This window comes from Pantherophis guttatus, chromosome 1, assembly GCF_059756535.1.
Source record: "Pantherophis guttatus breed Tessera chromosome 1, ASM5975653v1, whole genome shotgun sequence".
In the NCBI taxonomy this organism is placed as follows: domain Eukaryota; kingdom Metazoa; phylum Chordata; class Lepidosauria; order Squamata; family Colubridae; genus Pantherophis; species Pantherophis guttatus.
This window is the reverse complement of record NC_142063.1, coordinates 16,695,454-16,709,592: the sequence shown is the minus strand read 5'-3', so window position 1 is coordinate 16,709,592 and position 14,139 is coordinate 16,695,454. Positions and strand designations below refer to the sequence as shown.

General features: G+C 41.1%; 1 protein-coding gene across 3 annotated transcripts in view; it reads left to right on the top strand.

Annotated features, from left to right (window-relative positions):
• The first annotated feature begins 2,416 nt into the window (after positions 1-2,416).
• SUGP1 (SURP and G-patch domain containing 1) overlaps positions 2,417-14,139 on the top strand; it is a 31,340-nt gene continuing 19,617 nt past the window's right edge. The window contains exons 1-4 of one of the 3 annotated variants that reach the window (XM_087893874.1): positions 2,417-2,625; positions 6,769-6,940; positions 9,230-9,327; positions 10,303-10,527. In XM_087893874.1, the coding sequence (XP_087750000.1) occupies positions 2,601-2,625; positions 6,769-6,940; positions 9,230-9,327; positions 10,303-10,527 (520 nt within the window). In that variant the 5' untranslated portion in view covers positions 2,417-2,600. Of the gene's footprint in view, positions 2,644-2,705; positions 3,070-6,768; positions 6,941-9,229; positions 9,328-10,302; positions 10,528-14,139 lie in introns of those variants that run through there. The other 2 variants (XM_087893873.1, XM_087893879.1) reach the window with 2 other exon arrangements.

The following is a 14,139-nucleotide window of genomic DNA, read 5'->3' as shown; positions in this document are numbered from 1 at the left end:
AATTACTTGAATCCCACCCCTGGATGCGTGTCCACCTCCATCCACCAGTCCTTATTTCCCAAAAGTTGTGTTTGCGGATTAATTAATTTTTTTTTTAAAAAAGCACGTAGCTTATTTTTAGAACGTTAGCAAAGAATGAAGAGATCAGTCGCTTATTCGCTTTATAATTGCCTGCATTTTATTAAAAGTTTTTTTTTTTTTTTAAAGCTGCCAAGTTTGAAGACCTCTGGTCTAACCTTTAGGTGTCAGGAATTCTGAAATTGTGGTTTGGAAACAAATTTCGGATTTAAGCAGAGAAACTGAAAGAAATGAAAATGTAACCTTGGGATTTGATGAGTAGAACTGTTTTTAACCACAGAAATATTTTGTGATATGGTTTAATCTACTTGCATTTGGATCTTGGATTGAAGTGATGTTTTTCATCATAGGAGTCATTTCGAAAGCAGTCTCCTGAAAGTGTGGGGGAGGGGAACGGACACATTTCAAAACAAAAATGTGACATCCTTTAATAATAGTGGCCTTTAACTCCTTTTGCATCATGGGAAATATAGTTCCCCGTAGTCAAGATCAGAATAACTCAGAGGAAGTTTTGCAGCAGGTAACCAAGTCTAGTGAGAACCGCTATTTTTTTTCCTTCTCTGTTGTCACAGAGCGCCTGAGGGGAGTGTTTCAGAATAGAGCTGGAAGTGACCTTGGAGGTCTTCTAGTCCGACTGTCTGCTCAAGCAGGAGACCCTTTACCATTCCAGACATATTATTATCCAGACAAATTATTATCCAAAGCACCGGAGGGCAGGACAAGAAACAATGGTTGGAAACCAATCAAAGAGAGAAGCAACCTGGAATTAAGGAGAAACTTCCTAACAGTGAGGACAAACAACCAGCTTGCCTCCAAAGGTTGTGGATGCTCCATCACTGGAAGTTTTTAAGAAGAATCTAGAGTAGACAATCACTTATCTGAAATGGTATAGGTTCTCCTGATTGAGCAGGGGGCTGGACTAGAAGACCTCCAAGGTCCCTTCCTGCTCATCCATTTTATTCTATTCTAAATGGTTCTCCAGTCGCTTTTTGAAAGCCTCCAATGATGGAGCACTCACAAGGTCTGAAGGCAAGCTGTTCCACTGGTTAATTGTCCTCACCGTTAGGAACTTTTGCTTCAATTCCAGGTTGCTTCTTTCGTTGATTAGTTTCCATCCATTGTTTCTTGTCCTGCCCTCTGGTGCAGGATAATACTTTTTTGTCCCAGTGGACAAAAAATAACTTGAAATTTAAATGTAACAGTAGCATTACAGTCTCCCAGACTTGTAAAACTTTCCCGGAGAATTTGTTTTCCAGCCTCTGCAGGTCTATGGACTTGGGCGGGGCAGTGGGGTTGGACTAGATCAGTAATCACCAACTAGTGGTCCGTGAGAAAATTTTGGTGGTCCGCAGAAAAATTATTTGCATTTTTTATATTGCACTAAATACTATTTATCTTTTTTAAAAATTCGTACTAGTGGTCGGCAGGATTTAAAATTATGAATTTAGTGATCCCTGAGGTCCGAGAGGTTGGTGACCGCTGGACTAGATGACCTTCAAGGTCCCTTCCAACTCTTTCTAAAAGTCTGTAGAGATTCTCAGTCTTCCAGGACATGGGTGTCCCAAAGGTGCCTTTTCAGGAGGCAACCGGACTTTCTTGTTTTTGTTTTTGCTTTTCTTTTGAAGAAGCTTCTTGGATGAGAAGCGAAACGTCTTCAAAAGGAAAGAAAAAAACCCAAAAAAGTCCAGTTGCCTCCAGTGGTGGGGTTCAAGTAATTTAACAACCGGTTCTCTGCCCTAATGATTTCCTCCAACAACCAGTTCGCCAAACTGCTCAGAAAGTTAACAACCGGTTCTCTCGAAGTGGTGCGAACTGGCTGAATCCCACCACTGGTTGCCTCCTTGAAAAAGCACCTTTGGGACTTCTCTCTTTTTTTTTTTTTAAATTTGATTTATATGCTGCCCTTCTCCAGAGACTCAGGGCGGTTTACAATGCGCTCACAATGCGCTAAGCAATAGCCTTCATCCTTTTGTATATTTATACAAAGTCAGCTTACTGCCCCCACAAACTGGGTCCTCAATTTACCTACCTTAGAAAGGATGTAAGGCTGAGTCAACCTTGAGCCTGCCGAGATTCGAACCTGCAGTAATTGCAGGCAGCTGGTCTTAATAACAGGGTGCTTCAGACCGTGCTACCAAGGCTCTATTTTTTTTAAATAAAGTTTTTATTTTTATTTTTAAACAATATCATCAGTATCGTTGCATGGACAGCGTGGTGTCTGAGTATCGTTCAAACCCATATATAATACAAATAAGAACTACTACATTGATCAAACGAACACAAGTCTCCCGTTAACAAACCTGTTAAACTACAGTGCCCGGCATCCTTTTCTTCGAGTGGCCGCGACGTCTTGCTCCCTCCTCTCTCCCCACAATGCATCGCGCGCCGCTCTGCCTCCCCGGCCCATCCGGGTGAGTACCCGCCCGCAGTGCATTGTGGGAGAGGCGATAGTGTGTCTGTCTGTGTGTGTGTGTGTGTGTGTGTGTGTAGTGGAGGGAGGGGTGGGGGGGTAACCTGCAGCCATGGAGAACAGCAAGGATGCGCCAGGTGAGCCTCGGTCCTCAGGTGAAGCGTCCCTTTCCCGCTCTTCTCCCCCCCCACCTCTCCTCATCCTCCTCCCCTGGGAAGGGTTCCCGCCTCGCTCTTTTTAAACAATGCCCCGTGACGACGCCCTTTGTCCGGCGGTGGTTGCTTTGTAGGCCTTCGGCCTGCTTGCGAACGGTGGCCAGGGACCATCATCCCCTCCCGAAGGCTTTCCATGGAGCGCCGGACTACAGTTCCCATCCAGGGGACAAGGGGCAGGCGCGCCTCTCGTCTTCCTCGGCCTCTTTGATTTCTGTGCGGTGTTTTTTTTTTTTTTTAATGCCCTGCCAGGTTTTTTGTGTGTGTGTTGACTAATTCGCTCCCCCCCCTCCCTCCCAAGGATATCATATTTTTTTAATTGATTTTATTTTATTTATTTATTTTTGTCAAGCATATATAAGATAACAGGTAAGAAGTATAAACATGATTATGAATACATGAAAAGAGTTAAGAGGTAAAAAGGAAACATTAGGACAGGGACGGTAGGCAGGCTGGTGCTCTTATTTATTTATTTGTTAATCTTATTTGTTATTTATTTATTTATTTATTGTCAAGTACGTATTAGATAACAGATATAAGTATAAACATGATTATGAATACATGAAATGGATTACGAATAAAGGGGACATTAGGACAGGGACGGTAGGCAGGCTGGTGCTCTTATTTATTTATTTGTTAATCTTATTTGTTATTTATTTATTTATTTATTTATTTATTGTCAAGTACGTATTAGATAACAGATATAAGTATAAACATGATTATGAATACATGAAAAGAGTTAAGAGGTAAAAAGGAAACATTAGGACAGGGACGGTAGGCAGGCTGGTGCTCTTATTTATTTATTTGTTAATCTTATTTGTTATTTATTTATTTATTTATTGTCAAGTACGTATTAGATAACAGATATAAGTATAAACATGATTATGAATGCATGAAATGGATTACGAATAAAGGGGACATTAGGACAGGGACGGTAGGCAGGCTGGTGCTCTTATTTATTTGTTTGTTATCTTAATTGTTATTTATTTATTTATTTATTGTCAAGTACGTATTAGATAACAGATATAAGTATAAACATGATTATGAATACATGAAATGGATTACGAACAAAAGGGGGACATTAGGACAGGGACGGTAGGGACGCTGGTGCTCTTATGCGCCTTATTTATTTATTATTTATTTTCTCAAGCATGTATTAGATAACAGATATAGGTTTATACTTATATCTTATACTTAAACTTATACTTAAACAAGATTATGAACACATGAAATGGATATGAATAAAAGGACATTAGGACAGGGACGGTAGGGACGCTGGTGCTCTTATTTATTTGTTTGTTATCTTATTTGTTATTTATTTTTGTCAAGCACGTATTAGTTAACAGATACAAGTATAAACATGATTATCAATACATAAAATGGATATGAATAAAAGGGGGGCATTAGGACAGGGACAGTAGGCACGCTGGTGCTCTTATGCACATTATTTATTTATTATTTTGTCAAGCATGTTTTAGATAACTTATAAGTATAAACATGATTATGAATACATGAAATGGATACGAATAAAAGGGGGCATTAGGACAGGGATGGTAGGCATGCTGCTGCTCTTATGCACGTTATTTATTTATTTATTATTTTGTCAAGCATGTTTTAGATAAGATATAAGTATAAATGATGATTAGGGGACTGGAGGCTAAAACATATAAAGAATGGTTGCTGGAATTAGGTATGTCTAATGAAAAGAAGGACTAGGGGTAACATATCTCAGGGACTGCCACAAAGAAGAGGGAGTCAAGCTATTCTCCAAAGCACCTGAGGGCAGGACAAGAAGCAATGGGTGGAAACTAATCAAGGAGAGAAGCAACTTAGAACTAAGGGGAAATTTCCGGACAGTGAGAACAATTAACCAGTGGAACAACTTGCCTCCAGAAGTTGTGAATGCTCCAACACTAGAAGTTTTTAAGAAGAGATTGGATAGTCATTTGTCTGAAATGGTATAGAGTTTCCTGCCTGAGCAGGGAGTTGGACTAGAAGACCTCCAAGGTCCCTTCCAACTCTGTTATTCTGTTATTCAAGTATTTCTTGATTTAATAGATTATAAATCTTTGTGTAGTCTTGTTTTATTTAATCTTTCTTTGTTTACTGCAATTTCTGTGCTAGTTCAATGGATTCTAAGTAACCTGAAAAGTCATATTGACAAGCACCAGAGAAAATATTGGCACTGCTCAGAAGTAACAAAATAGGTTGCAAGAAATTGCAGAGATGCAGACTCAAATTTATTCTCAGCTCTATAAATTCACTGGGTGACTTCAGGCCACTTATGCACTCACAGCTTAATCTACTTTACAGAGGTGTTGTAAAAGGGATCATATACTTCTATGGTAGGCTATTAAGTATCTATTGGTGCTATTAAGTAGCACCCGCTGCCTGCAGTTACTGCAAGTTCAAATCTCACCAGGCTCAAGGTTGACGCAGCCTTCCATCCTTTCGAGGTAGGTAAAATGAGGACCCGGATTGTGGGGAGCAATAAGCTGACTTTGTATAAAAAAGAACACCTCTTGGGGGGGCCGAAAGCCCTACTAAGCAGGTATATACAAAAGTATGAAGGCTATTGCTTAACGAATTGTAAGCCGGCCTGAGTCTCCGGAGAAGGGCGGCATATAAATCGAACCAATAAATAAATAAATAAATAAATTAGGTAATTGTTGCTATTAGTACTGTTTTCCTCAATTGTCAGTGGCTAGGAAATTGATTTTCACTGTGCTGGAGAATTGTCTTCTTTTAATTTTTAATGTTTTTGTTCTGGGAAAATTTTTTAATATAAGTATGGTAATGCCAAAGATTTTCAGCTTATTGATTGCTGAAAGTGGGTGTTAGTGGGACAAGCCATTTGCTAAATAACTGTTCGTAAAGTTGCTGCAGCACAGTGCATGTTAACATAGACTAGAATGTGTTATATCTTTAGTTGATAGAAGGTCTTTAGATGTTTTGGGACAAGTCAAATGAATGTCCATTTTTCTACAATTGTAAGAGTAACATGGTATCTCTGTCATGCTCTGCCTACATTTAATTATATTGCTACGGTAAGGTATGCAATAACCAGGAACACTTCTTCCCCCCCCCAATTAAAAATAGGAAACTTGTTCATTTCTGATGCAAATTTTGGCAAAATACCGTGATCAGATCTCAGTTTCTTAGATTTTTTTAAAAGACATAAAATATATTTTATTAGCCATTAGCTTGAAGTCCAGTTATTCTTGGTTTACCTAATGGATTTTACATTGACTTTCAGGTTAGGTTTTTTTATAGCAATTTACAATAGTCTGTATATAAGATTGGATGCAGTAAGATTAAAATGCTAAAGTTAATTGCTGCACAAGAATAACATAATCCAGTAAAAAGCACATAAAAATTAATACATTATTGACAGATGCAACAATTTAAAGCAGGGAGGTGCTACATTCACATTCTAGCACAAAGAAAACTTGTCCATAGAATAGAATAGAATAGAATAGAATAGAATAGAATAGAATAGAATAGAATTCTTCATTGGCCAAGTGTGATTGGACACACAAGGAATTTGTCTTCGGTCCATATGCTCTCAATGTACAATAAAAAGACAAGATACATTCGTCAAGAATCATAAGATACAACTTAATGATAGTCATAGGGTACAAATAAGCAATCAGGAAACAATATCAATATAAATCGTAAGGATACAAGCAACAAAGTTACAGTCATACAGTCATAAGTGGTAGGAGATGGGTGGTGGGAATGATGAGAAGATTAATAATAATTCAGACTTAGTCAATATTTTGACAGTGTTGAGGGAATTATTTGTTTAGCAGAGTTTTGGAAATAAAACATTTTTTTTTTTTTTGGAAAAAGTTTTGAAAAGAGAGATTTTTGGATCTCTCTTCCTTTGCAATTAGAATAGAATAGAATAACAGAATTGGAAGGGATCTTGGAGGTCTTCTACTCCAACCCCCTGCTTAGGCAGGAAACCCTACACCACTTATTATATAATAATTATATCTGAGCAAATCCTCAGCTGCCAGCCTTGTCTTGCAAAGTGATTCTGTGCCCCCTCTTCTTGCTAACCAGGGAAAGCCAGCCGGTGGTTTGGAGTCGCGATGCCCAAATCAGTGAAGACCAACGTGAACATCCTCCATCAGGAGAAGCTGATTGCTCAGAAAAAGCGGGAAATTGAAGCCAAGTTGGAACGGCAAGCCAAACGGAACCACTTGCCAACCCAGCAGGCTTCACAGGGGAGCGAGTATGTAGAATTAATTCTTATTTATCATTGTGATATAACTGTAACAAAAAGGCGATGGTGAGGGCAGCAGCAGAAAAGAATATGAATTGGTGATGGAAGAGTTGTGTATTGATAATTGCTTAACCCTGGTATGATTAGTAAAAAAAAAAAAGATTGAGAGGATAAGATGGTGAGAAAGAGTTTTTGCTATAACTTTGGAGAACTTTTCCCAGTCAAATCAATAACTAGACTATGTGGATGAGCCCTCAGATTGTATAGAGACTCTCCTGATTCCCATAGGCTGAGTTTGCACAACATGCCAAATGGTGGTTTATTGATTTAACCCAATTGCAATAGACATAAACCAATTAGCCACATTTTGGCTTAGCATGTTATGCTAACCCAGTAACTAGCAAGTCAGCCCTTTCTCCAGATGAGAGTGACTGAACTACTAGCTGAGAAAAAAGGATATCTTTCCCTATCTACCTACCTACCTACCTACCTACCTACCTACCTACCTACCTCTCTATCTCTGTCCACCCCTCCCCCCCACATCCATCCATCCAATGAGCTGCTCATCTCCTAAAGGAACTCTGAGCAGTGTGGCAAAGATGGTTATATAAATAGCACTAAAAAGTTTAATTTATTACATTTTTATGCCACTGTTGTGGCCCGCCAGTGGCCAGCAGAGCTGGCAGCAGATTCGGACAGTGAGGAGGTTGAGGAGGAACATGGGCCAGTCCTGGAGTCTGGGGAAGGCTCAGATGATGGCTCTAAGTCAGAGGCAGAGAGGGGGCCAAGGCCATCTGGTAGTTCTTTGCTGCCTCCAGAGTCTGATATCAGCAAGGCAGAAGAACAGTGTGAACCTGTTCCCAGTGTGCGCATGCGCAGAGCTGCCAGGAAACAGGAACTATTAAGGAAATAGGGTCAACTTGGGAGTAAGGCTTGGAGATGATTGGCTCCTCCCATAAGACATAAAAGAGAAGCGAACAGGACATGAGCTTTTGCAGGAAGCAATTAGTTCATCTGGCTGATTCAAGATTTGAAAATTCTGTTTGTGACTCTGCCAAGTTTGGCCTTACCCTGAGTCTGGAAGTTAGCTCTTTGGCAGCGTTCCACGTGAGATAGGTCGGTGTTGACAACGTTCCTCTGAAAGACTGTTTATCAAGCCTTGCAGACTGTAAATGAAAGTAATTTACAGCCGTATGAATTAAAGAGGTTTGCCGGGACTAAGTTTGTGCTGTTTAATTTCTAAGGAAGCCTAGATCAGAACAGCCATCCATCTCCCCTATAAGGTGACTCTGGGCAGCTTACAAGTTATCGAGCAGGTAGAAAGATAATTAAAGTATTAAAATATTAAAATGTTTTAGATCATACTGAAAAAGTTAATTAAAAGGTGTGGAGAGAGCCTTCAGGGCAGTAACCAGCCCCATGGCTGCTTCCCCCTATGTGATTCCCCAAGCAAGGCTGCAGAGTCAGATGTTTGAACCTTTCCAAAAGGCCAGGGGAGTGGGTGTCCACCTCACCTCTGGGGAGAGAATGTTCCATAGCGTCGAGGAACGGCAGAGAAAAACCCCACCAGTCAAAATTCTTTAGCTGATGGGGTCTGCAATGTACCTTCAATGCCTATCCAGGTAGGACAGGCTGAAGTAATGGCGCAAAGAGTTCCATAGGTAACCTGGTCCCATGCCATGTAGGGCTTTAAAGGTCATAACCAACACCTCAAACACCTTCCCAATATTGAAAGATGGAAAGGATGGACTTATAGAGAAACATACCATATTTTTCAGAGTATAAGACGCACCTTTTTCCCCCCTAAAAGGGGGTGAAATTTTAGGTGCGTCTTATACACCGAATGTAGTCCCGCTCACCCACTGGCCCCCACCCTTTTTGCCTCTGCCTTCCAGCAGTTACATCCTTGCAAGCAAACAGCAAGAAAAAACAGCTCCTTTCAGCTTCAGCACAGCCTAATTAGCACAAGTTGATTGGATCGGCCTCCCGACTCTCAGCTGATTTGCTCTCAGCTCGTTTGCGCAGAGCTCTGCTGCTGGCTGCAAAGAGGTAAATTGCTGGAGCAGATTTTTTTCCCCTTGTGCTAATCAAGCTATGCTGAAAACGAAAATGAAAGTAAAGCAGGCTGCTGTTTGCTCCAAAGAGGCAAAATTGCTCACAGGCAGAGGAAGATTTCATTTATCTTCTTTTCCTCATCAAAAAAGGTAGGTGCGTCTTATACTCCGAAAAATATGGTAAATAAATCCCAGTACTGTCACTGTTGCAACTTTTAATATCCTTTCTCTCTTTCCCTTCAAGTGACGACAGTGGTGATGGGGAAAGTGGTGTTTCAAACAAATTTGCTAACGATGGCAGCTTCCTCCAGCAGTTCCTGAAGCTACAGAAGGAAAAACAAGGTAGTGGCAAGGGGTTTACTTTTGTTTTGCCACATTAACACTCGTTGATCTAGAATCGTAGTTTCAGTAGAGGTTTTTCACACCACAGAACCTGTTTAAAATTGCCCTGATTTAAGAGGCAAGCACTTAGGATGGGCAAGTAAACAAAAAATAAACTGCGGAAGACAAGCTTCAGCACGAGTCCGAAAGCTCGCAACACAAAACCTTTGGTCCTGATGAACAACCCAGATCGGATCCAGCAACATTATCCTGGAACACGAATATTTACTTTCATTTGAGAAAGTAAACTTGTTTCTTGTAAATTTATTACTTCGATTTATATGCCGCCCTTCTCCGGAGACTCAGGACGGCTTACAATGCATTAAGCAATAGCCTTCATACTTTTGTATATACCTGCTTCGTAAGGCTTTCCCCCCCACCAAGCGGTGTTCTTTTTATACAAAATCAGCTTATTGCCCCCACAATCTAGGTCCTCATTTTACCTATCTCAAAAGGATGGAAGGCTGAGTCAACCTTGAGCCTGGTGAGATTTGAACTTGCAGTAATTGCAGGCAACTGGCAACTAAGAGCTACTTTAACAGCACTTAGTCCACTGCACCACCAAGGCTCTTATAAATGAGAAATTAGTATTTCCGATATACCTAAAATAAAACTTAATTGTCCTCTTGTCCACATTGGTAAATTTTAGGAATACAGTTTGCTGAGTACTACATGGCTCCAGATTTTGAGCTTGATGGGTTGAGGTTTTTTTTTTTTTTGCCTGATCCAGCAGGGCCATCTTGTTCTCTAAGAAATGCCCCAATCTTTTCATGTTGTAAATGTGTGGGATGGAAGGTGAATAAAATTACTTGGCTAAGGCATCCTTGAGAAATCTGAGCAGGGATCTGAAGTAGATTATGCTCCTACTCCTATATCACATCAGTCTTTCCATCTCTTCTCCCCCCCCACACCCCCAACAACCCTTCAACTGTACAGGTGCTTCTTCCAGTTCCCCACAGACATCCCATCCTCCCCCTGCAAGTACGGTGAAGAAACCCACCTTGACTGGGAAGCGCCCCAATCTTAGCGTGACCAGCATGTTGAATCAAGTCAAAAACTACACCCATTCCAAGCAGACCCCGGTAACGAATCGCCTGAGTGTTTTCCAGTCGCCAGATGACGAGGAAGAAGAGGATTATGAGCAGTGGCTGGAAATCAAAAGTAAGTTTCCTGGTGGGGATGTCATCCATTTCTCTGTAGTGCCATCTGTGACCAAGGAACCTTTAAAAATGCGAGGCTTCTGCCCTGTGGTACTTTAGCACTTTCTTATTTAAAAAAAAAAAGAGAGAGAGATGGAAGAGAAGATACTGAAAGTGCTTGAATGCCTAAAAAAAAAAAAGACGCTGGTTTTGTTTGCGAGCTAAAAACAAATGCCGAGTGAGATGTAGCATTCGCATCCTGCTGGGTGTTCTGTCCTCGTCTCACACACGCACACAAACAGTCAGCCAGGAGTTAATAAAACCAGCAGTCAGGAATTTCTTTGAGATAACAGCATTGGCAGCAACCCAGTAGCTGCTTGCCAAAAACTTTACTCACAAAGGGAGGTTTTCCTCCTCCGTCGGATAAACCAAAATAAGTTCACAAAGCCAAAGAATTGTCAAGTCCAGTCCATAATAAATCCAAGGAAGGCATATAACGAAGTTCCAGAAACACAGTATGACTTGCTAGCTTTTCAGTTTTGTCCGTCACAAAGCCTGAATGGCCACCACACCCCCTTATATCCCTGTGGGGTGTGGTCCAGTGACTCAGCTTAATCTCTGGCACGCCTCCTTCTCTGCTGCGCACGCTTTTCTTTCTGACGCTGTCGGGGATCCAGCCAAGACTTATCTCCGTCGCTGTCTAACTGCGGCTGCTCGGAAGTGCCTGGCTCCTGGCCTATCTCTTCTCCTTCGGAAGACACCTGAGGCATTGCCAGAGAGGAGGGTCGTGGAGAGGGAGGCCTTGCCAACTCCTCTCCTTCGCTTTCGGAGTCTTCTCCCTCCGATAAGACGGGCTCGGGGGTCGGAGTCACAACACTGGGGCAGTTCTTTGGGAAGGATAGCAGGGAGAAAAGGGGAGGAAATAAGAAAGTGGAATGTTTTCACTGTGATTCAGGAGCCAAGCCGAAAGACAGCTTCAGGCTAAAAGGTCCTATAGTCAATCACTGAATACATTTACGCAACATATTAAGCCACTGAATTGGTGCAGGACGAAATGACAAATCAGGGTCAGTTGCGGGCTCTTTATTAACTACCATGTCAGCCAATATCCTATCAGAGGCTGTTCAGCTAAAAATTCCTGTTCGTTTTTTATAAAGTTGTTTCAATATTAAACGATATACATCCAAAAGGATTTGATATATTTAAAAAAATTCTCACACAGATACACATCTTGGTTTATCATTTGGGGGCAGCTCCTGTCTTCTGTCTATATAAAGGGCAGAACAGATCTTGTTTAGATTTCAGTAATGCTCTGGAATCTAGATCAATGTTTCTCACCCTTGGGCATTTTAAGATGGGTGGACTTCCAACTCCCAGAATTCCCCAGCCAATATGCCTTTTGGGAATTAAAATTCAGCCATTTTGGGGAATTGAAATCCAGCCAAGTTTGAGAAACACTAATCTAAATTATGTGTTAGGTGGATAAATCTATTTCAGAACATATTTTCAAATCATGATGAGGGTGCTCCTCCTTAAGTATCACTTAAATCCATATCCCAGATTGAGATATCACCCTAGGCTCAACCTCATCATGGTTAGTATGGCATACAAATCAGGCCATTGACAGGAATTGTACATTATGGCAACATATAAGCTGTGTTTGCTAGCACAGTTACTCAAGGTAAATTCAACTATGGTTTACACTTAGCTAAATCAGCTAGGTGTGCTTGGCCTTTGCCACATGCTAAATTGACTAGCTTGTGGATACTCTGATTTTTTAAAAAAGTGACAGCAGTAACAAACCTCTTCCATATCATTACTAAGAACAAATGATATCCACTTGGTTACTGAGTGTCTAGCAATACCAGTAGCACTTAGACCTATATATGTTCCATGTTGCTTTACAATCCTCTGAGCGATTTACAAATATCACCATATCGCCCCCAACAATCTGAGTCCTCATGTTACTGACTTCAGAAGGATGGAAGGCTGAGTCAACCTCGAGCCAGTCAGGAGTGAAGTCATGGCTGTGGGCAGAGTCAACCTGCAATACTGCATTCTAACCACTGTGCTACCACAGTTCCTAGGTCTACTCTAGGGCAACTAAGGAGTTTATTTTTATAAGGTACTAATCCAGTCTTTTTTGGTTTATTCGGATCATACCAAAAACTAATAAAACTACTTTTCAATTTTTCCCTTTGTAAAGCTTAACAGAACAATCTGACATCACGGTGCAAGGGAATAGTGTATCTTGTGGCAGACAAGGTTACATTCACAGCTATGATTGTGTAGCTTTGATGAAGTTTGCCCCTGACCACTGATCTGCTTTGATTACAATTCGGATGTCTAGCAGCCTTCTCTCCTGTCCAAGACAATTATAAAATTTTCCAGATGAGTTTTTTTGAACAGCCAACTATGAGAGAGAGACAGAATAGGAGTACAGCAGACAGCATTCAGGTGTTACATTAAGGTACAGTTAGGCTCCTTCTGATCATAAATCTCATCTCCTTTCCATACAACCAGGAGATTTGAACTGACCCCTATTTATCAGGTCATTCTGATTAATCGGTGTTACTTTTAAACAAGCTTTGTCTAATTTTGAAGCTGATATATTTAAACTAATCTTAGTTTCCATCAGTCATAAATCCTGATTCAGATGGCACAGGAAACCTCAGTACTTAAAAGCAGGCACTAATTTCTTTTAATCCCATTCTTCCACAACCAGGCAGACAGGTGGGACTGAAGGCCAGCTCTAGCTGGACTTCTGCCAGAAAATGTGGGCCAGTTTAGGCACTATCCAGGGGAGAAACAAGACTTCCCCATTTGACTTTTGTTCACTTGACTAGAATCAAGGAAAGATTGGATTCTTTACTTAATCTGACAGCCGTTCTTGGATTTCAGAACAGGACTGTATAATCCCAAGAGCCATTGCCTGAAATCAGAAGGTAGAAGGGAAGCTGTGGCTGAATTCCAGTAGCCTCAGCCAGCCTGTTCTGTTTTGGGGATGCTATAAGTTAATTATTTAGCAATAACTGGAGTTGCAGATTTCTTCAACCTTCCCTTAATGCAGATAGCAAAGCTTCTCTTTGGTAGCCTTATCTTTGGGACACCTGAGAAATTAAACTCCTTGTATAATTCTCACAGATGTTCAAGGATGATGATACCAATAAAGGACAATATTTGTAGCTCAGGGTTGAAATGAGGGCTCCTTGGTGCTCCCTGAGCTTGGTTGTTTTTGTGCAGACATTTCAGTACCCAAACTAGGTAACATCAATTAGTGCTAATCACTGCTAAGCACTGATGTTCCCTGGTTTGGTTAATGAAACATTTGCAGGAAAACAACCAAGCTCAGAGAGCTCCAAGGACCCTTCAAGGGTGATAATTTTCAGCCTTTCTTTCCTGCAGGTTTTGGGGCCCTGGGTTCTAAGGTCCAGTCCTTTCTCAAGCTCAGATCAAAGATCTGATTTGGTATTGGGTTCTGTTGTTGCAGAAGCTGCCTCGGGTGAATCTAGTAGCTATTACTCCAAACCTGAAGATGTATGAACCTCAGCCCTATCACGTGTCTTTCCTACGCACCTTCCTTTCTCCCCTCCTGGATTAAAAGCGCCAGGCTTACGTTGCTGTCCACCATGTC